General features: G+C 35.3%; 1 protein-coding gene across 1 annotated transcript in view; it reads right to left on the bottom strand.

Moving 5' to 3' along the window:
• Nucleotides 1–3,148: 3,148 nt before the first annotated feature.
• PCDH7 (protocadherin 7) overlaps nucleotides 3,149–23,950 on the bottom strand; it is a 409,563-nt gene continuing 388,761 nt past the window's right edge. The window contains exon 3 of the mRNA XM_054582023.1: nucleotides 3,149–5,893. Coding sequence (XP_054437998.1) covers nucleotides 5,517–5,893 — 377 coding nt within the window. The 3' untranslated portion in view covers nucleotides 3,149–5,516. The remainder of the gene's footprint in view (nucleotides 5,894–23,950) is intronic.

Raw genomic sequence — 23,950 nt, 5'->3', positions numbered from 1 at the left:
TTCTATAGCTTCTATTGCAGGTATTGTGGAAAGGTTGTGACAAATCTTACAAAACCACTTGTTAACCATAATGTACACTATAAATGTGAGATACTGTGTAACCAGGTCTATGTCCTAAGTAAAGCTTTTAGGTAGTTAGATTAAACTCTTCCAACCACTCAGAGATGGTAGAATAATCAAACCTAAACCTTGGGAGTAATACTGCAACTTCTGTTGGTCTGCTTCATGTCTATCTTTGTTGTCAAATGTATCACAGTATTTTTACTTTTGATATTTTTCAAAAAAGGTATTTTAATCTAAGGGTGCAATTTCAGGGTGAAAAGAAATATGTTTGTCAAGTCTATATGGAGATTTACAGAAAAAAGACATAGCGATTTTATTTTATGTATTGTTCCATTGATTTATGTGCTGATGCTTGATTCTCACCACCAGGAAAGCAGAAGCCAAATGAAAGCATTTCTTCATTTCTTCACATCATTCCTTCGCCTCCTTACAGCTTGTAGCAGACTTTTTCACCATGCTCACTCTTTATTCCTTCTTTACTGAAGGAAGGCTGAAGCCGAAATCAAGTTACAAGGACATCTTTCACTTTAAAAAAAGAATATGTCATTCTGTAAAAAGTATTTTGATTTTTTTATCCAAGAGAGGGAAAAAGAGGTAGAGAAACTTCTAGGCAAGTTTCCTCAGAATGTCTCTTTTCCCACACCAATAGATTTTAGCAATACTGTTCTGAGAGGGCACAAAAGTTTCACATAATTGATTTGTGTATGCAGGATGGGGCAAAAATAGGTTTACAGTAGTGAGGACGTAAAAGAGTTTATGCTTGAATTCTTATTTATTAATTATTGTATTATATTCCACATGGACTGCTGTAAACCTACCTTTGTCCCACCCTGTATAGAAAATAATTTTTCTCATTTAAGTCTCTCATGGGTTGAAGAAGTTGCAATCGATACCAATTTAATAAATAAAGAAGAATGCCATTATAGTTAGGAGCATAATCTGATAGTGAAGAACAGATGGAGTAATTAAAAAAGAAAGCAAATTATTAAAAAATATAACAAGTAGAGAAAGCTCAACTAGAGAAAAATGAGCAATGTAAAAATTCTATTTTTTTTGTTTCGTGTTTTTTTCTCTACATAACAAACATGAGATTTTTTAAGTCTCCAACTTTTTTGAATTTGTCATTGCTTTAGATTACAAACAAACATTGCTTTTACAGGGATACATTTTGACTGAGAATTAATTTTATCTAAAATGTGGAAAATCTCTGAAAAAATTAATCTTTATATTAATGATGATAATTTCTTCTATGCTTAAGATTTAAAAGCCAGGTAGGTAACTGTCTCGGGAATTATTTTGATGAAACTAAAGAATTCAAGATTCATCTAATATAAGGCAAAGTATTATGATAGCTATATACTTTTCCCCAAATCAACAATTCCTACAGTATCATTTCCCTTACTCTATCTTAATTTAGCAGAAATCAAGCCATTTTACATCAAACTGGTACATGCATCCATTCACTGCTTGTCCAATCAAAACTGAATTACCTGTCAATAGAGAAGTACACTTACAAGTGTGAAACCATTTGACCATGTTATATTTTAATTTGCAGAGACAAAAATGACAAGCAATTTATTTACATAAAACTGTACAAAAGCAAATTAAATTATGTAAAGTATTTCATAAATAGTTGGACGAGTGTTTAATACATTTCGCCATGTTTAGCATAGTTGCGTGCATAGTGACTCATAATAAACGATGATAAATTGTTCTCTGCTTCACTATCAACATCCAAGTAGCAGAACAATAGTCAATGATTAACATTACAAACAGATCGTACCACACTGAATGCAAGTGCTTTAAAATGTAGGAAAAGTCCTCTGAAAGTAAGCCCTAGGGAGCTGGAAAAAATGATGCCTTCCTCCAGATGTTAGATACACCTTTGCTTGCCTCACAACCGACAAGCTTTGTGATATTCGTGATCACATGATCATCTTCATTTTTTTCATTTCTCTTAAATACACATTGTATATTTATCACTGATAACAATATGCATACTTAAACTACTCAGGTCTTTAGATTTCTCATGACTGTTTTTAGAATGGCTGTTTGATTCTTGCCAGTTTCTTCTGGTTTGTGTGTTTACTTGACTCTCTTACAAAACAGCTTCCTAGGGTGCCTCTCAGCCAGACATCTTCAGTACCATCTTAGTTTCTCTTTCCATAAAAATAATGCCTCCCTTGTTTTCGGAAACTCAGGCAGCAGGCCAGTCACAAACCATACAGAAATGGTATCTGGAGTTTCGGAATGATTTTAGATTGAAGCTACAGACGTTTTAAAACACATAAATTTATATAGTTACTCATTAATTTATAAATGTGTCCTAATGTATAGTGCATGCAAAGTCCGCTTGAGATTCTTGTGTACAGAAAACAAGTATGGTTTATATATTGTGCAACCAAAATCAAACATCAACTAAAAGAAAATTAACAACAAAATGGAAATAAAGAATAGAAATTCTAAATCAATATTTTATCTTGCAAGATGGACTGATTTCACCCCTGATAATATCTTCCTGTGTTACTCTTACAATAAATGCTTTTCAGCCTTCTAGTCAGAATTAAGCAGCCCATATTAATGTTTTAATTTTGTTGTATGAACGAACAATATTTAAGACTGGTCTATTATCTGAGTTTGTCAGAAGGCAAATTTTTTTAATATATTATTTATTATTTTCAGAAAATAAACATGGATAAATATACAGGATCAAAAAAGTTGGGAATAGCCCATTTCCCCTCATTGTCCAAACCCAACAGCCGTTTTTTTACCATAACATCAGGTATAAAAGGCACAGTTGCTTATTTTGCATTCACTCATTTATTTTTTTTTTGTTTCTTTTTAATTTTTTTTCAAAAGCACTCTATATATGGAGTGGCACCATATTTAACCTATTCAAAATAAAAGTCATACAAACACAAAATATATTTCTGTGTCATGCCAGCTCATTATATAATAAACATGTTATGATAACTAATTCTACTAGAATTACTGCGAATACTTACAGTACACTGAATTTTATTCTTTCACACCCATTTTAGTTCTAAAAAGAGGCTCACATGTTAAATGACAATGACATGGCTATCTTGAATGTGGTGCAAACATCATTGGGGATTGTGGATCCAATTAATCTGAAGGTCCAACATGACCCGTATTAGCTTTATAGACAAGAGAAGGGTTTTAAGATAGAACGAAATGAGCTATATCTACTAGTTTCAAGTGTCTCATGATAGAAAGAAAAAAATGCATTAAAAAAGTTTGTTGAACACCTGTGTTTGTTATGCAATTGAGTATTTCCTCTGTAACGTGCAAGAAAAAATATGTATACATTTTATAAGTATCTTTAGAAGTATTTTGTCTTAATAGGTACTTACAGATTATACAAGGCAGAACTGCTTTAATGCAGTTTCCTAACAACATACTAGGATTGCATCTTTCCATAATGTAAATAATAATCAAACATAAACATGTTCAATTATTGGTATTTTAGTCCAATGTTTTTGTTTCAATTACATATCTTCTTTCATTCTAACTATTATACACAAGCTAACATCAAAATGAAAACTCCACTTAAGAAAGATCATAAGGAAATGACCCCAAAAGAGTAACCCACCGAACAGAGAAGTGGTTTTCAAAGATAAGCATTTTGATGACCTATAGTGAATTAACAACCTATATTCCAGGCTGCTTCACTTTATAGTCTCAAAAATTCTGCAGAGCTACGTTGTTTCTACAGTTTGCCAGAGAGCCATCAAGGTTATGCTTTAACCAGGGTACACACATTCAACGATGGGAACTTTTGCTTTCCTCTCCTCTGGTCCCCTCTATCTGTCACTGGATTGTCACATTTGTCTGAGTGTCCCAGCTCAATTCCCAATTGCATTAAATCATTCTCTATAGAACAAGTGACTCAAAATCTGCATGTTCTGTTTCTTTTTACTACATTGAGAAAACCGCATATTTTTCAACTTTGAGATCTACATAGTATGAGACATGTTACTGCCCAGAACTCATTTCTTTCATGGGCAGTGTAGATTTGTTTTAAGACGCATATTAAATCATGTTTCAATCGAATTACTGAAAAAGTCTATTAGGGTGATTCCTTGTTTCAATGATGTCAGTCTCAAAGTAGTGTGATATTGCACAAGGTTCAAAACTAATGCACTTGTGTTATGGGGAAGTGTGCACTGAACACATAAAATGCAATTGGTAATTTGAAATGTGGATAATTAAGATCAGCAAGCATTACCTGGATTCTGAAATGATAACAGTAAACTTAATTTTTCAGATTGCATGTCAATGTGTCTTTCTTTCCCTAACTCCTCACAAATATGATTTTAAAAAGTTGAATCTTCCCTGATAATATTTTTTGAAACTAAACCTGAACCTCAACTAAACTGCCTATTATAATACCAAAATATGTCTCATTAATTTTTCATCTTCTGAACTTTTAAAGAAAATGCATGTTTTCTGGGGATGGGGAAAATATAAAGTAAACGGGCGTTTGAGCATTTCTGCACATGAATAGGTTCAGTTGCTTTTGTTGCTCAATGGATTTACAAGTCAAGACCAAATCTACTCCATGATTTCCCTGATCTGCCATATGATCTTTGGCCTTTTAATGAGAAAATTGTTCCAGTTAGTTGATAATAGTGATGCTTTTCTGAAAAACACACATATAGTGTTTATAAATTATAATCAGTGTAATTGATACAAGTGGTCAAGAGTATGTGTATAATAAGAATAGTCAATGAGTGTACGGAATTGAAGTTGATGCTCCTGACTTAAAAAGAACAATCTAGCTGATTGTGGGACCGCAAGCTCCGACTGGGTACTACTGTTCAGCTCTCAGTCTTTGATAGAACATAAAGCTGTGATCTTCCCAAGAACGCTTCTTACAGAGCCCATGTTCATAAAACTGTACCTTTAGATGGACTGTATTATTTTTGAGGGATTGCTTTACCCAGTGATTAATCAGATTCTGATAATATAGTTGAAATACATATTCACTTGATCTACCTCTTTTGATGAGTCAAGTGACATTTGAACTAAATCAAAGTGACTAAAATCATGCTTCTGCTTAGGGGTAATGAGAGTGTGTCGTGTTCTGCTAATCAGGCTTATTACCATGAAAGAAACTTGCAACCATCTTTTTTTTCTTTTTCTTTTCTTTTTTTGGGGGGTGGGAGGATGGTGGGGAAGAGGGAGAGCAGGTGTTGGGAATCAGTGAGGGGGTCAGACATGCAAGTAACAAGGATGGTTTCTACATTGTACATTACAATCAGGCTAACAGCATCACTAATGGCCTGATCTGGAGGCAGAAGTGGCAGGCAAAGCTTTGTCTCTTTGGTAGCCCCCTCTTTCTGATTAAACGGTTTTGCTTTGTAAGGTTTTTTTGCCCCTTATTCTCCTTCTCATACATGAAAAGAACTTGGTTGTTGCTTCTGTATAGCCTACAGGTAAACTTCTCTTCTAGTGAGAGTGTTGACAGGAGATGGCTTGTATTCCCCTGTTTTTGTAAGGGGAATGTCCTCCGGATTGGCTTCCTCACTTTTGCTGAAACTAGCTGCACTGAAGGTCTCATAGGATGAGGTCAACTTTTTGTTCAGGAGGTTTCTGTTGCGGTCACCCATGACGGCAGCCTCGCCATTGGCCAGCTTTTCCTGGCTTCCTCGTTCATCAACAGGCATGAAAGTGGAGAGTTTGGGCTGGCTCTTCTTCCTCTCCGGGGAGGTGCGGACAGGCATCCAGCAGGAGTCTGAGTGGCCATATTCATCACACTCGCGGGTGCACTTCCCAGTCAGGGCTACATCTGGAAGAGGTCTTGAATCTGAAAGTCAAGGACAAGGAGCCATTAAAGTTGGACGGTCCTCAACAGGCTTTCCTGATCTGTATGAAATATATAAATATATATATTTACCATACCAGTTCCCTTCTTTAAACACCCTGCAGTTCATGGTCCCATAGAAGAGTTTTCATTTCATGTCCATTAAAGATAAGGTTTTGCAAAAACATCAGATATTACAGACAGAGAGCAATGAACACACTCATGAATTTAAGTATGTAGAAGAGACATATACATGCAGCTGTTACAGGACAGGGATGTGCATCTTTTCTCAAGTAGAAATAAAGTACATACAGATATTTGTATAAGTATAAATTTTTCCACATGCATAAGAAGAGTTATTAAATCTAAACACATAATATTCTATATTTATAAATTATCCCAGAAATTGTGTACTTTTGCCAATTGGATTCCTTCCTGCTTATACATTATTCATTGACTGCATATATGCAAAACCTTATATTTAAAATACATTCTAAAACATCAGGGTGACTCAGAATTAGAACCTAAATTGACAGCACATCATGTGGTAAAAAGTAAAAAAGGCAAGTACAAGTAGGTTATGGGTGTGAGCCCACCAACAATATCACCTCCTGCCCCACCCTGGCCCACAGCCCCCATCCCTCACATGTCAAATGACCTAATCTACATGTGCTGTGGGATAATCCTGCGTGTTCACATCGAAACACATTTGTGAAGGTGTTTGCTGAATGAAATATTATGTGAAGTGCAATGTACATACAGTCAAACTCTTAAAGTTTTGATGAAATAGCATGTACTCCTAATGAGTGGTGTTGCCTAGTGGAATGGAAAATGTCTTCTATTTCTATAAAGCTAAGATGTATCTAGAGAGTTCTTAAGAATTAGGATTAAAGATGGCAGGTAAGAATGACTTGTATGTGTAATTAAAATCATTATGTGTGTCTGTCTTTGGAGAAAAGTTATAAACTTTCTTACTATTACAAATATTTAACAGACTTTGTTTTTGAGAGAGACTGAGAGAGAGAAAAACCTATTCCACCGAACAGATTATAAGAAAATAACCTCTGAGGTTTTATTTAGTTTATTTCATTACCAAACAGAAGAACATAATATAGCTAACTGTGCTTCATTTTATATCATATGGTATCATTTTATTACAAAGCTTGGGACTGAAAAGACTGGCAATTGTTGACCTCTGCAAATATATTCACAGCAAATGGAATTAGTAAAATTTACATATGCATAATCCCAGTAGCTTCAGTTTAAAATAGAAGAAGGGGTGGCATAAATTATTTCAAACGTATTTGTGTACTCTGCTTTTGTCGCTACACCCCATACCTGTAGTTTAACATTACAGCCTATATTGTCAATAATTTGTATAAAACTTTTACAAGTCTTACTTGGCCAAATATCCTACATGCAGCAGTCTGTTGTTGCATGTCCTTTTTTCCCTTCTGAAATATTGACGTTTGTCAGCCCATTGATTTTTGAACCTCTGTGGTCTGAGATTTTTATATTGCATGCTGAGAGTTCAACAAGAAAATACTGGTGTTCTTCAAAAGAAATCTAGCATTACTTTTCTGTCTCCCAAAGGTAACATGCCAAGATAATTATTTATTATAGTTGCACATGCTACTATTTGACTTCTAAATGGGCAGATCCTATTAATTTTATCATCAAAAGAAAAAACACTTTCCTACTCATTTTTTATACTAAATTCCCTCTGTGTCTCTCCAATACATATTTTATATGCATTTTAAAAATCAAGCTATTGACAAATTTTATGAATGGTTCTTGTAATCTAGTTAGTTTAAATGAGCAAACTGAGTTCTTTGGGAATATTTCCCATCTTGGGTTACTTTGTTTATTTGAAGCTAACCTAAATGCTTTAAACAGTGGAAAAAATAACCTTATAAAATTGTAAAGTGTAAGATCAGATCTATTTTTTACTCTAAGCATTTCTTTTTTTTTTTTTTTTTTTACTGCTTTAAAAAGTTAAAACTTCTCTTTTTCTCTTCCAGTAGTGTTTAGCAAGGAAATTAGCTACCAAAAAAGGGGGAAAAAAATCTCTATGAACATGGTTCTCAACCCCTGCAGAAATGACCCAGAGTGTTCTCCAACCACGACTCTAAGTTTACTTAAGACTCACACAATGCGTCACTTTACTCACACAATGACTTACAAAGGTTGTTGCTTTGAGGGGATTAATTTGTGTTGAAAATCACAGCACCTTGTTTCTCTTTGTTTGAGATGCATTTAGAGACAGCTCATCCAGCTATGTTAATACGCTAACAAAACTCCTTACCTGTTGTTTAACTCGTGTGCCTGAACTCCCTGTAGCTCATAAGAAATCAGATTCATTTAGGTTGACTCAATTTCCAATCAACTGGAAGTGAGATACTCTTCAGTTCCTTCCCTCAACATTTACTTCATAGTCCAGATCACTTCCTGCTAACATTGATTTCTTCTTACTGTTTTTAATGAGAAGCAGCCTGTCTTCTCTGCCATCAGTCCCATGTGTGGGCTGCCACATCTTTATCCAACAAGCATGACTTTTAATAAGAATCTCCTGTCATTTCCAAAGTCAAACACTTGATTGGGGACCACATTGGAAGTTGACAAGCCTAATTGTCTGGGACATGTTGCAGTGTTTGCCATCAAATTTAGAAAATAATCAAGAAAGGCTATAAGAGATTCATCATGAGCAATCAAATCTTCCAATTCTGATGACTCAAATGAATACTCAAAAGAAATACCAATGATTAACAAATGCAATTTGTGTTATGATGCAATTTATTAAAGGGAAGGCCTGAGTGGAAGGGTATCTTTCTGTGTTTCTTATTTTAATTATGTAAGTATATGGCACAATTCTCTGAAAACATAAAGGTCATATAAGGTCTAAGAGAACCATCAAATTCTTTATTCCTTTCATAAAAGATATACACCAAAAATGTTTTATTTTTGCTAGGATTATAGAGGCAGAACTTCCACACCAGTAATCCTTCTTAGTCTTTCAGTTTTTCACTGAAAGGTGTGTTTTTCCTCCCTGAGAACATTATTTCATGCTTTTGTTAACTATTGTTCCCTTTAACTTTTACAAGACTAAAGGTAGAAAACAGTTAGTTAGAGTGCTTGTTAGTTGGTATGGAGTAAATCAATTTAAAAAGGTGTTCTATATTGAAATATAATGGCTTTCTCATTAACATTTTCCCACAACAAAGTCAGCTCCTTAGAGCCCACCCCAACTCAATCATATCATCAAGAAGACAGAAAGTAGAAATGACAGTCATTAGATCCTGTCATTGCTTTTAGCATTATTTGTGGACCACATTTACCTAGTTATGCTATTTACTATGATCATCACATAATGTTGGGGAGTTAAAGTCCTTTCCCAGATGCAAAGTTAACTTCCTCTCAAAAGTACACAGTTTTAAGCCACATAATAGTAACTGCTCTTAGGACAACTTATATGAAGCGCTTTCCTGTACTTCATCCTTTTTACTTGTCACCAGGACCTAAAAGCAAAGGGATCAAAACAGGGAGGGGCCCAGTCTCTGGGCAAGCTGAGACCAAAGAATAAGCGCTTTGACTTTTGCTTTAGTGTGTCCCATGACACCATACTGTTCCTTCTTAAAATATAACATCTGAATTATTTAGAGGTCAATTGCTGCTACCCATAGCCATGGGAAAGAGCGACAGGCTCCAAAGAAAAAGGAAAACATATCTGAACAGCACAGGAAGTATACACTACAAAGCCACACCTTTTACTAATTAATGAAAAAAATGGCACAGCCTCCCTAAAACTATCCATTTCCTAGAGTAAAGGGAAGTATAACTAACGTAAGCATCGAGTTCTTTCTCTGAAAAGAAGTGTATTCATTCTTAAAAAGCAGATTAGATGAGTGGCCAGCAGGAAGATGCTGCTACAATGACCTCAGCAAAAGCGACAGACAAAATTTTGGAGAATCATTAGAAATAACAAGGAGAGCCCAGATTCACAGAGGCACTGAGTGTTTCCAGAAGCTGTTCGACACAATTCAGAAACCATTGGAGGCATCATTAGCATAGGAAAGCTCGGGATCATTAAGCCAAGCCTGCACCAGTTACAGGATTTTCATACACTGAGTTATGCATTCTGCTGGAATCCTGCATACACGCTCCCATTCAGACCCTTGGTTTGGGGCTGGAGGATACAAGGACATTTCTGTTTCTTAAGAGAAAGCATGAACATGTATCTTTGGGTTTTAAAATATTTCCAAATAATTTTTTTTTAAAGCTCAGACACTTAAAGTTACATTCATCTCTGCCTACTTGTTTATATGTAAATTACTTAATTCCCTGACCATATGAGATAAATGGGTCGTTAGTCAATGTGGAGACATCGCAGGTGTTCACATCACTCCTACACTCTGTTCTACATCACATGACAAAATTCTGCAAATAAAAATATTGGGATGCTCTCTTCTTTGGGGGAGGAAAACGGAAACACATACAGTCACCTTTTTTTCTTTTAAAAATATTTCTTCTTATTTTTATACCTCCCAACTTCCTGTTACATGGCTTCTTTTTCGAGAGACACCCCTAAATTCTGGTGGAATTCGGTGGACTATGAAAAAGTTTTATAAAAAGATGATAGAAAATAATTGGTAACATTTTCCAAAACATATTTAAACCTTACCTTTACTTTCTTTAGTCAAATGAAAATATCTTTTATTCAAAAGACTAAATAAAGTGCTTTATTTTAAAAGTCAGAAAATGATTTTTTTTACTTAAATAATAGAACTTAGAAGAAATAAATATTTCTATATTTGACTAAACTTATAATAAATAAGTTGTTCTAATAAATATTTGACAAAAAAGGTAGTCAAAACTTTTTATTTGGAAAATTATTATTGTAACTAATAAAGCTTAGGTGCAAGGGGATAAGGTCCAAACAGTGCATGCTCCTTTGGACTTGGCTCTTTTACATAAATAATTTAAAGATCCTTCCTTTTTTCTGATTGGGGAATTTGGAAAGATTAGAAAGACAAACAACAGTGGGGTGGGAATCAGTAACTCAAACAGACAGTTTGTGAGCCTCTAAGTTATCTGAACACTTTCCAAAAGAAGAGGAAATTGACAGTTATGGAAGGAAGTGTCACTTGGGGCTGCAAGGGTTAAGATTTTTGAGGCGATGTTCTACCTTATCAGAAAATCATTTGCTCCAATCCAATGAAAGGTGGACGTAAGGACTGCCTATCCACCCAGTCCTACCTCGGTCTCATCTATACCTCCCTGCAGCACTTCCCGCATGGGACAGGGAGTTCATGAAAAGAACAGGAGATCTGAGCCCCTGATGTATAAGCTGTGTGACTTCGGATATCATTCCCCTGAGCTCAAGATCCTTATATGTGAATTATAATACCTACTCCTCCATTTATTGTGGGGATTAAAAAGTCAGGAAAGTTAAGGGGGCAGGGAAGAATCTGCCACAGGAAATACCAGAAATGGTAAACGTACATTATTCAGACATAAAAAAGAAGGAAATCTTACCCTTTGCGGCAGCATGGGTGGATGTGAAGAGCATTATGTTAAGTGAAATAAGCCAGGCAGAGAAAGACGAATACCACATGATCTCACTCATATGTGGAATCTAATGAGGAAACTGAACTAACAAGGAAAATGAGGACTGACTCATAGACAGTGTGCAGGCTGACAGCCGTCCGTGGAGGTAGGGGAGGGAGAGGTTGGAGGGATTGAGTAAAAAAAGAGAGAACTCACGGGCAGGGTCCGCAGTGTGATGATTGCTGGGAGAAGAGGCATTGCGGGGAGGTAGAGGAGGGTACGGGGGACAGATGGTGATGGACAGAGACTCGACTTGGGGGATGAACACACAATACAGTGTACAGATGATGTGTGGTGGAATTGTGCACCTGAAACCTATATAATTTGATTATCTGGCGTCTCCCCAATAAATTCAATGAAAAGAATAAAGGCTAAAAAAAAATTGGTGTATGTAAAACCTGTAGCATGGGGTCTATCTAGTGTAGTGTAGATGTTCAGTAAATAGTAGGTCATAATCCCCGGAAAGATTTAAGGAAATGGAGGTTTTTTCCTCTCTGCAGTCTCACGTCGTGAAATGCGTAGTGTGTAAGGGAACCGTCTAGGGGAGCCAGACTCCCTGGATACAAATCTCAACCTTGTCACCTTGTAAGTATATAACTGTAAACATGTTGCTTAATTAATACCAATTTCATTATCTGTATAATGGGCATACGAATAAATTAACATGTTAGGCTCATTGTGAGGATTAAATGAGGATTAATATAGGTAAAGTCTTGTAATAATTCTGAGCACGATAAACCCTCAGTAAATATAAGCTACTTCAGGTGCACAATCCCTTATCCATAATTCAATAATCAAAAAAATCTCGGAAAACCAAAAGTTATTTTTTTACAAAAACTTACAACTAAATTGACCTTCAATGCAAGGCTATTTTTCATCTTTTTAAGTTTATGTAGTGTGAATATTTATGTTTTAGTGTGGAAATATTATGTTTAATTAGGGGAACTCTTCGAGACATTTTAAAATAATATAAAAAAACATGAATGACATTAATATTTTCTAAAATATGAAGGGTTCTGAATTTTGACATATACTTGGCCCCAAGGGTTTTGAATAACTTATTTTGAAATTAATGATAATCATCACTTTAAAGAACATGTATTTTGAGTAACTTTTCCAGTTGTGTTAATGGGTTTATCCTGATAGAGTCTGCAATATACCGGAGCGACCATCCGTTTTGGAAAATACACTGCTTACCATAACCTAGTTACTCTATGTCAGGTCAGGTACCTCGTAACACTTGATACTTATTATGACTTTGCCAAAAATGATTGATTCAGTATGTGTTACTACGGTTGCTCAAAACTATAGGGCAAATGCCCTATTATTGGCAGTTATCTTTACAACCCAAACAGATTCACTTCGCCATTGATCATTTTCACTTGAAAAAAAAAATGTAGTTTGCCAGTTTGCTATCTTGTTTTTGCCTAGTACAAGGAGGAGTTCCATTTTAATGATATTCAATATGTCAAAAATTAGCAGTGAACTAACCTAAGACGAAGTAGGTGACAATCCAAAAGGACAACAAAAAACAAGACACATATTTACAACGCCGTGCACCCCTGATACATCGCCGTGCACCCCTGATACATCGAAAACAATGAAATAAAAAAGCCCTTGAGCACATGCGCTATGCAGATTTCATATGTCGGTGTTTGTTTTAAATACAGGTCAGACATCCCTCTGATCTCCTTATCATGCCCCTTTGCAGCTTGACCACGGCTCCCACCATTGCGATGTGCATTCTGTTCCTGCCTGCCTTGAGGCTGGGCTGGCTTGGACACCTACAATGTAGCATTAGTAATACTGTGCTATTTCCAGACTAGGTCTCCAGAGGTCTAGGATCTTTTGCTTTTGCCCTTGGAACCTTATGACCTCCATCCTGAGAAATACCATGATCTAGCCTCTTTGAAGATCAAACACTATTTGAGAAGGAGACGCAGCTGTCCCAGGAGAGTTTACCCTGCAGCCAATACTCCAGGTGAACACAGCCACATGAATAAGCAAAAGTAGCTGAAGAACTGTGCAGCCAACCCACTGAAATGTGAGAATACATCTTTGTTGTTTGAAGCCCCCAAGTTATGCCCAATTGTTTGTTTGTTTGTTTTGTTTTTTGTTTTTGTTTTTTTGCTGGGGGAAGGGGCTTATTGATGCAGCAATACATAACTGAGCTAATGATCATGAATGGACTATATCATCAGCAGTCAATAAACTGCTCCAAACAACAGCCTGAGTTCTTTTATGGCTCCTTATCATGGGTAAGAAACTGACTGAAATTACTGAAAGTACAACTCTCCAAAATAACAATTTTAGAGATTAAGCACATTCAATTACGAAGTTCGAGCAGAGGACTACCATAGAAAGCTCTGGAAATTCTTGTAGCAAATTGCAGGATTTTACTGTGTTAAATGTAGGAGTGCTGTAGTTCAGGCTGACATGCCCAGACAATATTATAATGTTTAAACATGTTGGAAAGCATCAGCAACTTTTCTCCATATTTTAGGCTAAACTCAGTTCAATAGCAATTGAATGTATCTCAAGAAGCATTTCTGGCCCTGAGGTTTAGACCACTGTCATTCCGAGTGTGGCGTTATCATACACACATACGCCAAGGCTCAGGCAGTCTTGCTGAATCAACTCAAACATGAATCTGCTGGGTGGCAAATGAACACTGCACCACAGCAGAAAAATGGATGGGGACTGCTTTTGAGCAATCAATTTATGCACATCAGAGAGTGGCTTCACTTTGATTTCCCTCTCCACGTATGCAAAATTAGAGGGAGTGGTTATTAAGGCAGGGGAATAGAAGGAGAGGAAGGGAGTGCTGGAAATGAGATGTCATTCCAATATTGATCAAAAGAGTTTATAAAATCCAGAAAGAGACTGGGGACATTTATTTCACAAGTTAGCAATTGATTATTCCACTGAAAGTAGACCCGCTCCTGGGTTTTGGGGGCAATTCATATGGATTTTCCACTGCAATAATCATAGCTTTCATGATTTTCCTCCTAGTATCTTGGGTTTTCTTATATTATAAATTATTTGTTTTGAGTTTCACAGACTTTAAGAATCTGATCAGAACTAGAAGTTCTGCCTTTCCCCATAAATGCAGAAAAGTACCCAAAATTTGCACAAAATTTCAGTGGAGTTCCAGATAACTGAGTTAAAGTTGGTAGTTTACTTGTAATCACCTGGTGAATGAGACGAGGAAGGGTATATTTTTAGACTTTATTTTCCCCTCTGAGTTAGAATCAAAGGTTAAAACATATTTTACAATTCAACATCTATCTTTAAAAAATAGTAATTACATGTGGTAAATTAAGTGCCCTTCAAATAGTGACAAAAAGATTTAAAATAAAAAAATTATAAAATGTAGTTATAACGGAAATAATTCAGGTTTGATAACTAATATTTTAGGTCATTAAAATGCCCAAATCTCAAACCCCCAACAACCTATAAGACTTCATATAAATAGCAAATTAATGTTCAGAGATGCATTTAACTCCCTGCTGATCACCAATTTAAAAATATGTCTTCTTTCCTGAAAACTATACCCAGTATTTTTTCAAACCAGTGTCTTGAATTGCTAGCAATTTATTTACCATAAGAAGAGAGATGAATTAATGAATACTTGTAATTATGGAAGTTTATACAAAAATAACAATGATCCACTGATCCACTTGTGTTTTTTTAAGTTAATAAAATGATGTTAGCCACCTTCTATTGGTTTTACTGTAAAGGCTAATGTGGGTACTACTTTAGCTGCAAGTATCAATTTAAATTGCTTTCCAGTAATGGTCTCAAATCTTCAAAGTTTTCATTATTCGCCATAACATTATTATTATTGCAGAATGTATATCCCACAAAAATATTAATATGGTTTTTAAGAAGGGATGCTTATTCTAAGAATAGTATATAAAGTCTCTATTAATTGCAAAAATATGATTTTTGGATTGTAGTCTTCAAGGCAGTGCCTATTTTATCTTTGCTTCCCCATATAACACATAATTCTAAACAAATAAAGAGGTTGAAAAAAAGAAAACGGGAAAAAAGCAATGAAGAGATATTTTCCCAAATTTCCTTTCCTCCCACAAAACAGTGTAAAAACATTTTTTTTAAGTAAGTGAGAAGTTAAACACTAAGTCCTCTAAAAAGGAGCCAGCATTATATATCTAAATACTTAACATAAATCTGCTAAATAGCACAACAAATTAATTCCATGTTCAGGCTCGTGTTAGGAACAGAAACACTGCAGTGGCCATAATGTGATATAAGGTTTTCTAGATATTTTTTCTATGTATTATTTTATGTGACAGTTGAAAATAAACTATGTTAAAGCTCAAATCATGCATGAAGTAGAAAGGAAATTGCTTTTTGCAGGGGGGGAAGTCATTGCACTTAAAATTTACTGAAGTAATACATTAATTTTTTTTTTAATGTGGCAAAAAAATCACAGTATCCATTCATTTTCTCCTTTAAGGTACGGATCCTGAGAAACTATACAATTACTCTAATAATATGGTCATTTTTGAAACACTTTCTCAAACATTTTGCATGGGATTACCTATTGAAATAATTTACCAGTCATACAGAGAAGTCTACCTGGTTGGAAAGACTCCTATCATAACAAGCTGTGTTTTCACAGAAATCCAGGAGTTAACTGTGATTTGGGAGAAAAATGGAGTTCCACCTTGTATTCCTTACTGAGGAAGATTCCATGAAAACACCGCGTTTCGGCATACTGTTCAGAGATGAGGCTCTGAAAGCTTTTGATAGGAGCTGAAAAAAATATTTGAGGAGAGTTTTAGAGCGGTTGGAATGTTGGTCCCTTATTATGGTCACTAAGTTGATCATTGAACCTAGAGTGACCAGATCACAATTAGGACCAAAGGAGTGTTAAAGAGTTTGGGAGTGCTGAGCAGGTGGGCTTTTTGTTTTGTTTTGTTTTGCCTTTTTTTAAGGAACAGAAGAAAATGATCTCTGGTCACTAGCAAACAGGACTCAATGAGTGAGTAGTGTGGGGGAGATCAATGAAGCCAGGTCAGGTCGCTACATTGATTTTTGCTACTCATTGAAATGTTTTCCTTTATTTACTTCCAATTTCCTTGGAAAGTGGCAAAGCCTCACTGTTGCACCTCCTGTGGAGCCTGTGGTGGGCAGAGAAAATAGCTCTGGAGATCCTCTCATGTTTGCATTATACCTTATCATGCTACATGGGTGACGCTGCAGGAACGGTCCCCACATTGCTCGCCTTCAGCTTGCTACCGCAACCTTTCCCGTAGACAGAATAACGGTCCTCTGTAAAGATGTCTACACATAATCCCCAGAACCTGTGAACTTGTTAGGTTATGAGGCAAGGGGGAATTAAGGTTTCAGATGGTATTAAGTTCGTTAATGAATAAATTTTAAAATAGAGAGGCTATAGGCATCCAGGCTCCAAACCAGGGAATGGGGGCAGGCTCTCACAACTGAAGAGGCCACAAAACAGATTATCCCTTCAAGCTTTTGGGGGGGAAAGGCAGCTCTGCTGAGACTGATTTTAGCTTGGGGAGGCCCATGCCAAATTTCTGAACTGTAAGAGAATAAATTTTTGTTATTTAAAGGCAAGTTTCTGATAATTTGTTATAGTTTCCATAGGAACCTACAACATGCCCCCACCCATTTTCCGGTCAGAAGAGGGATAGCAAAGACTTGATGCATTGTTCTTTCCAACCAATATTCCATTAAAGGAAATGGAGTGGAAAAACTTGGATTTTCAAAGTTTCCATTGAATCATGTTTACCTAAGTTTTGAGCATCCACTCAAGAATTTTCATTGTTCACTTTTGAAAATTTTACAGCACCCTATACTCTAGTATGTAATTGTCCAAGCTATTTGTAGACTGCCAATAAAAAAAGTTCAATTTCTTTTTTTGTCCAGCAAAATACTAACAATTCACTTTTCTGAGTGACAACATCTTCTCAGTCCCTCAGTGACAGCTGCCTCTGGGATCATTACCAAAGACACCATTTTAAGCCATTCTAAATTTGGGTTAGTGCTATTCTCAAGAAGAGAAAAGAAAGAAAATATGGCATAACATCCAAGAAGTAGAGACAGGTACTAGGGTGCAACCTTACTAAGGCTTTTGTTGGATTTCTGGTGCTTTTATGACTTCCTGATATTTGCTAAGTGTCACTTTTGTTTATTAGAATTTAGACTGTTTCTCTTCTAGTGTTTAGCAGGACAGTGTCTAATAAAAAGCACTTGCAGGGTTATTTGAAGAACAGTAAGAAGAGTAACAAAACAAAACCCTCTTTTATGAATTTCAGTGCAAATTTCAAACTGTATACTTGCATAGGAGGCCTTTCAGGACCTGGATCCTGCCTACTCCTAACCCTCATCTCCTTCCATTCATATGTGCTACAAGTGGCCTCTTTACCACATCCAATGTGGTTGTCATTTCCAGAAAGACTCTTGCTGTGCCAGGTCTTCATGAGAATAATACCTTGCTTCCTCTGGTATTCCTTGCCTTACCATCTGTTTCTTTCTCACAGGTCCTTCACAGTGGAGCTATAGGATGTCTTATGTAAGATTCTGCCTAATCTGGCTGTCTAATTTTGATCTGTCTTTGTGTCTCTAGTTTTCAACTTCTATCTCTATCATGGCATTTAATATATTGCACTAAAATTGGCCACCTATTCATGTGACTTTTTTGTAAAAGGTAACTCCCTATGGGCAGGATTTGTAAATTACTTAACTGTGTACTCTAAATACTAGCAACAAGCCAGTCAAGTAATCAATGAGCACCTTTTCAATGAATGAATGAAAAACACGGTACGGAGACAGATTTCATATCATCCCTGATGATTGTGTAGAGCTTCATGATGGCCACAGACAGAAAGATTATAATAACATCTGTTAATTGTAAATGCCTTGTAATTAACCAAGCAGAGAAAATGAAGGTTTTTTGTTTTGTTTTTGTTTTGGTTTGGTTATTTTTGTGGTTGGGTATGTGCAGATCTGAATGAACTTCTCTACCATGTATTATTCTTTCCCCCTTTCTGGTTTGTCCTATAGTCTCTCTAGCTGAGATTTACTTTCTAACCAACATTGTAGCTTATTGAAATCCATAGATATAATTTATAGAACAAAATGCATTTCTCATATTCAGCCTGGGGCAGAGGTGGGGTCAGTATATGCTGAGTCAAATGGAAAAATATTAGCTGTCACAAGGCAACACAAATGAAACAATTTGTTATGCTTCTTTGCTTATAGACAGTAGACTTTTAGAAGTAATTTTAGTGTTGTCAGAACCCATGGTTGCCAGCCATACAAAACTTTCAATAATAAACTTGGGGAATAAAATTTATTTTTTCCTTATATGCAGATTACATAATTGATGGAAATTTTCAAAACATGATAGAATAGATGAAAAACAGAAAGCTTTCTTCTCATTCTTCTATGTAGAGTGAGTGTGTCATAAAAATTATTGCAGGCAACATGCCAACCTATTTCAGTTCAACAAATTTTATTTTGCCTTTTGTTAACAACCTGATGGATTGTGAGAAGGATCGTGGACATTTTAGATCAATGATTTCCAAACTAAGGATTATGATCCACTAGTTGCTTACTGAACCCATTAACGAAACCAATCAGTTCACACCATGTTCACATTATTTTGTGAAGGTTCTTTTGAGTTTTTAAATATGTATATATATTTATATGTGTGTTCTTGGTTCCTATAGAAAATGAGTTTTTCAATTCTGGATCACACTGAAGAAGAATAAAAGTCTATAATTTGAATCATATCACATAGAAATCTACATATTCTTGGCTGTTTCTGAGTAAGCTATATATTTTATGATATTTAATACAGAATACAATGATGATATGTGCACAAGGTCATGTAAATTTTGAATTAGTACTTTTAGCTATCATTTCAAATTGAATTTTAGAGACTAAATTTTATCCTTATTAAAAAGGAATTAAGATACCTCAAAGAGTAAGTTAGTCACATCCTCAATAACTACTTCAGGAAGTCTACTGTAAATATAATTTCTCACTTTGAGACATTCTGAATTTACAGTTAATTCCCTAGATTCCAATTTCCTAGAATTATATGTAATTGTGATGAGCCTTCTCATAATCCACTTAAATCCTCCAACAGACTTTGATTATTTCAGTCAGCAAAATAGCAACCAACCCGTTAAAAAATGGGGACTTAATATGACTTCTAAAAGTCATATAGACTTTAAGATGTAGGACACATTTAAGCTATCTAATTGTGCTGTTGGTCTAATGCCTAAGTATTAACCTGTCACAATGTCAAATTACATACATTTAGTTTCTTTTTTTTTATATGTCTGCTCTTAATAAACGCAGAGTAAAAAATTCAGGAGTGCAATCAGCATGTCATCTCTTCCACAGATGACTTAAGAAAAGCATGAATCAGAGCTTAACAATCAGTATAACTTCACAGATAATTGTGGCAAAATCATGAGACTGCAACAACTCAAAGGAGTACAGTGAGATTAGCAGACAGTGACGATCAGCTATTTATCTCCACCATCTGCCACACGTGCTCTTTATTTGAGGCTTTTTTCCCTAGTGTTTTCAATTTTGATCTTGGCAGCAGTGGGCATCACATAGGAAAACAGGTTTCACGGCGTAAACAGATTTTCCCATGTGTTCAATGAATTCGCCTCACTAGCTATTCTGCAGCTCTTAGGCAAAGACGACTGGCTGGACTGAATTAATTTTAGCAAGATTTTGTGTCCTGGCCAGTGTTTTGTACAATTCAAATGAATCGATCCTATAAGAAACAAAAACGATGAAAGGACAAGTGATGTAACAGTGGAAATCATCACTAAGGCATGTATTTTGGGAGTTTCCTTTAAATGACATACTTAAAATTGATGTGTACTGTATTAACCATTGGATTGTACTCTGTAAGAGTTTAAGTGAATCCTGTGATGGGAACCTTGCTAATTTGTCAGTCTCCTCTGGTTTGCAAATAAGCTGAGGACTAGTGGAATTGGGAATTATGTCAGGACATGGGAACTCAGTGGAAATTACACTATGGGGAGAAAATAAAAAGGGATAAACTTTACTGCACAAAGCTGGCATGAAGCTCCCTGGTGCGGGGAACGTAGAGGCCCCTTTATGGTAACATAGCTGCAAAAGTATATTCATTCATTCACTCACTCATCATTCATTCATTCAAGAAATATTGATACATCTGGCACTATTCTAAAACTTTACATATATTAAACTCATTCAATTTCCACAGCAACTCTTGAGACAAGTTGTATATTACTGCCATTGGACAGGTGAGGAAACTAAGGCAGACAAGTTAAGTGAGTTACCTAAGTGTTTGCATCTAGTTAAGTGGTAGAATGAGATTGCAAACTCAAGGATTCTGACTTCAGAGTTGTGCTTCTAACCCCTGTACCATACTACCTCTCAATAGCACATCAATGTGCTGTAAACGTCTAAGTCTGTAAACAAATCATCTCTGTCTAAGATGAGTCAAAGTAGAAAAGCATTTTCCTATTCATAGATGAAAAAAGTTGGAAAAGCAATGTCCCTTCACATCAGAAATAGCAGTAACCTCAACAGTCTATGCTTGAAATAAAGGGAACATTTTTAGCTTGAACAGACAGATAATAAAAGCGTGTGTGTGTGTGTGTGTGTGTGTGTGTGTGTGTGTGTGTGTGTAGGTTCTAGGCCAGAATGACATTGGGATGTCAAAATCCTTTGGGATTTTTTTTTCTCACAGCTGTCCCACAGTTGGTTCTTGAAAGGGATGAAGAATTTTGTATTCAAGTCAAAATAAGGAGACTAAATTACTGTGTTGGTAAAAAGCCTCAAACATCTACTATTATTAAAGCCATATTCAGCAAAGAAAAAAGTTTCATCTTCACATATAGGTTTATTTTTAATGCTACATGGCAGAAAGACACCTCATTTTTGAGGTTTCGGAGCATTTTAATTCCAGAGACAAAAAAGCCATGTTTGGAAACCACATTGTGCTGGGTCGAGCTTTTGAGCGTGGAGCTTGCCGAGCCACTCCTTGGTGAACTGGCTGTGAGGAGTGGAAATAAATGCTTTAAAATAGAAAGAAGAGGCATGACAGTTATTTCTGGCACACAAAGCATCAAAGAGTTTATGGAGGACGTATTAATCACAATCATGTTGGTTAAATTGGGGGGAAATGTACTGATTCCTTAAGAGAAAACAAACACAAAGCAGTATCTGAGCTGCGCTTAACCAACTTGATTCCCTGTATTAAACTAGCTACTGATTGATATCCACTTTACATAGTTTATTTGAGAATCTATAGTGGTAATCCATGAAATTGGATTAATTCCATTAATTTGCTGGAATAGGGAAAAACTATTTATATTAGAAGTAAATGAGTAAAAAGTGTGATGCCTTCAAGTACATGCATTTATATACCTTGTATTTTATGTAATTATATCTTGGAGCACAAAAGCTAAGGAATCACACACTGCGTAAATCTTTACTTTCACTTTGTGAATATCTTCACTTTTGCACTTTTTCTTTTCACTGGAAAGAATCAATGAATCAGGGTAATTATTAACACAATGGGATCTGAGCAAAGGAAGTCTGATCTGAGTCCACACTCTGTCACTTAACAGCAATATAACCTTGAACAAGTTACTGATATATCTTATTGGGTAGTTCTGAGAATTAAATGAGAGAATGGATATGAAGTGCTTGGCGAAATGATCTACATATAATTTTCTCATCTTCTCACTATAATTCTAACTACTATTCTACGTAACTTTTCCACACATATTTGAATGGTAGAATGTTGATTCTAAATTACTGAAAGTTACATATTTTTGCTCAATATCTTCTTTTATTAAAATAGAGTCAAACCATAACATTTCAGAAAATTTATCAATTCACTACAGAAAAACAATAGTTATCATGAATGAAAGATTATAGATTAATGTATTTCTATTATAAACTATGTTGCCAAATACATGCATATCTTTTAAGTAAATCCCCAGACTATTAGATAAAATTCATCTTTTAATGTTGTTTATTTTAAAATTATTTAAATTAATGAATATTTAAAGTGCATCTTAAAATAAATTTAGAAGAGAAATGCAAAATATTTAATATCCGAGATTAGGTGCACTAAGTTAATAATTCTTCTCTCCACATTGTATTTTATAATTACTAGCTGTTCAAAGTTAACTGCAACTTAATCTATTGTGACTTGCAGGTATATAATAATAAATGCTATAAATAATAATTAGTACTATGTCATCTACTTAAGCAGGTATAATAATATCTTATTTCCCCTAAAGAGACAGTTTTTACATAATTACTATTTTGTGCATGTTTTAAATCAATTTTTACTGCTTTAAGTACTAACATGCCTTTTTTTTCCATAGGGGAACACAAAAAGATGGTTAAATTGAGAAATTTAAATAGAACATGTGCCTTCAACACAGTATAATCTCTACAGTTTTACCTGGGTGGACTTTACAAGTAGATCAATTTTTTAAAAAAATAACTTGATCTAAAGAATCTTTAAACAGATCAGAAAGTAAAAAAGATTCAGAATACCAGTTAATGCGCATTAAATTACCTTCAAAAAGAGGTGGAAAAGTTAACAAACAGCTTCCTGCTCTGCATGTTAACTAGTCTAAATAATGCAAGGCTTAAGCGCAAAAGCGAGAGAATTTAAAAAGGAAAACAAGCATCTTGAGGCAACTTGTCTTTTAAAGTAACTGTCAAGAACTCGCCTCTCTGAATAAAAGCTATCAATGACTTAAGGGATTCATTTCTCCTTTAGGCTGTATTAAGAAGTGTCATTTAACTATTAAAAAATTTTGTCCAGTCAAAATAAGGACTAATTATCTGCTCATGATATGCTTATATGGCTTCCAAAGAACACAGGGGGATTTGGCAGGATTAAATTAGAATTGCAGTCAGGTTGAAAATTCAGAATAAGATGATCTGAAAAGTATGACTAGTTATACATTATTCATGAATACAGGAAACCAGTCAAATACACGATGCTGCTTACGGTGTGTCCAGATAGTTAGGACTAAGTGTTTTAAAACAATTATCTTCAGGCTGGCTTTGAGTTAAACAAATTATGGATAAATAGTGATTTAAGTGTAAAAAAACTCATATTGAATTTTTAACCCCAAGGCTACCAACCAAGAAGTAGAAACACTGAGAACTTTTTCCTGCTGCGAAAAATATAATTAAATCTGCTCTGTTGTAGAATATGAAAGATCCACATTTTTTTCTTCTTCTTCTTCTTACAAAATGGAACTACTTACAATGATTCTCCAAGCCACTCTCATCGGTCTAGATTAGGTTATTCTAAATTAAGTTGGAGTAATTTAAAATAAATATATTTTTATGTGAGACATATCTTCCCCCTTCCCCTGACCGTTGCTAAAATAAAATGTTCACGGTTGTTCCTAT

The sequence above is a fragment of the Pteronotus mesoamericanus genome, unplaced genomic scaffold (genome assembly GCF_021234165.1).
Source record: "Pteronotus mesoamericanus isolate MK-2021 breed Mesoamerican mustached bat unplaced genomic scaffold, CSHL_Meso_final contig_68, whole genome shotgun sequence".
NCBI classification, from domain to species: Eukaryota; Metazoa; Chordata; class Mammalia; order Chiroptera; family Mormoopidae; genus Pteronotus; species Pteronotus mesoamericanus.
This window is presented reverse-complemented; position numbering and strand designations above follow the sequence as displayed.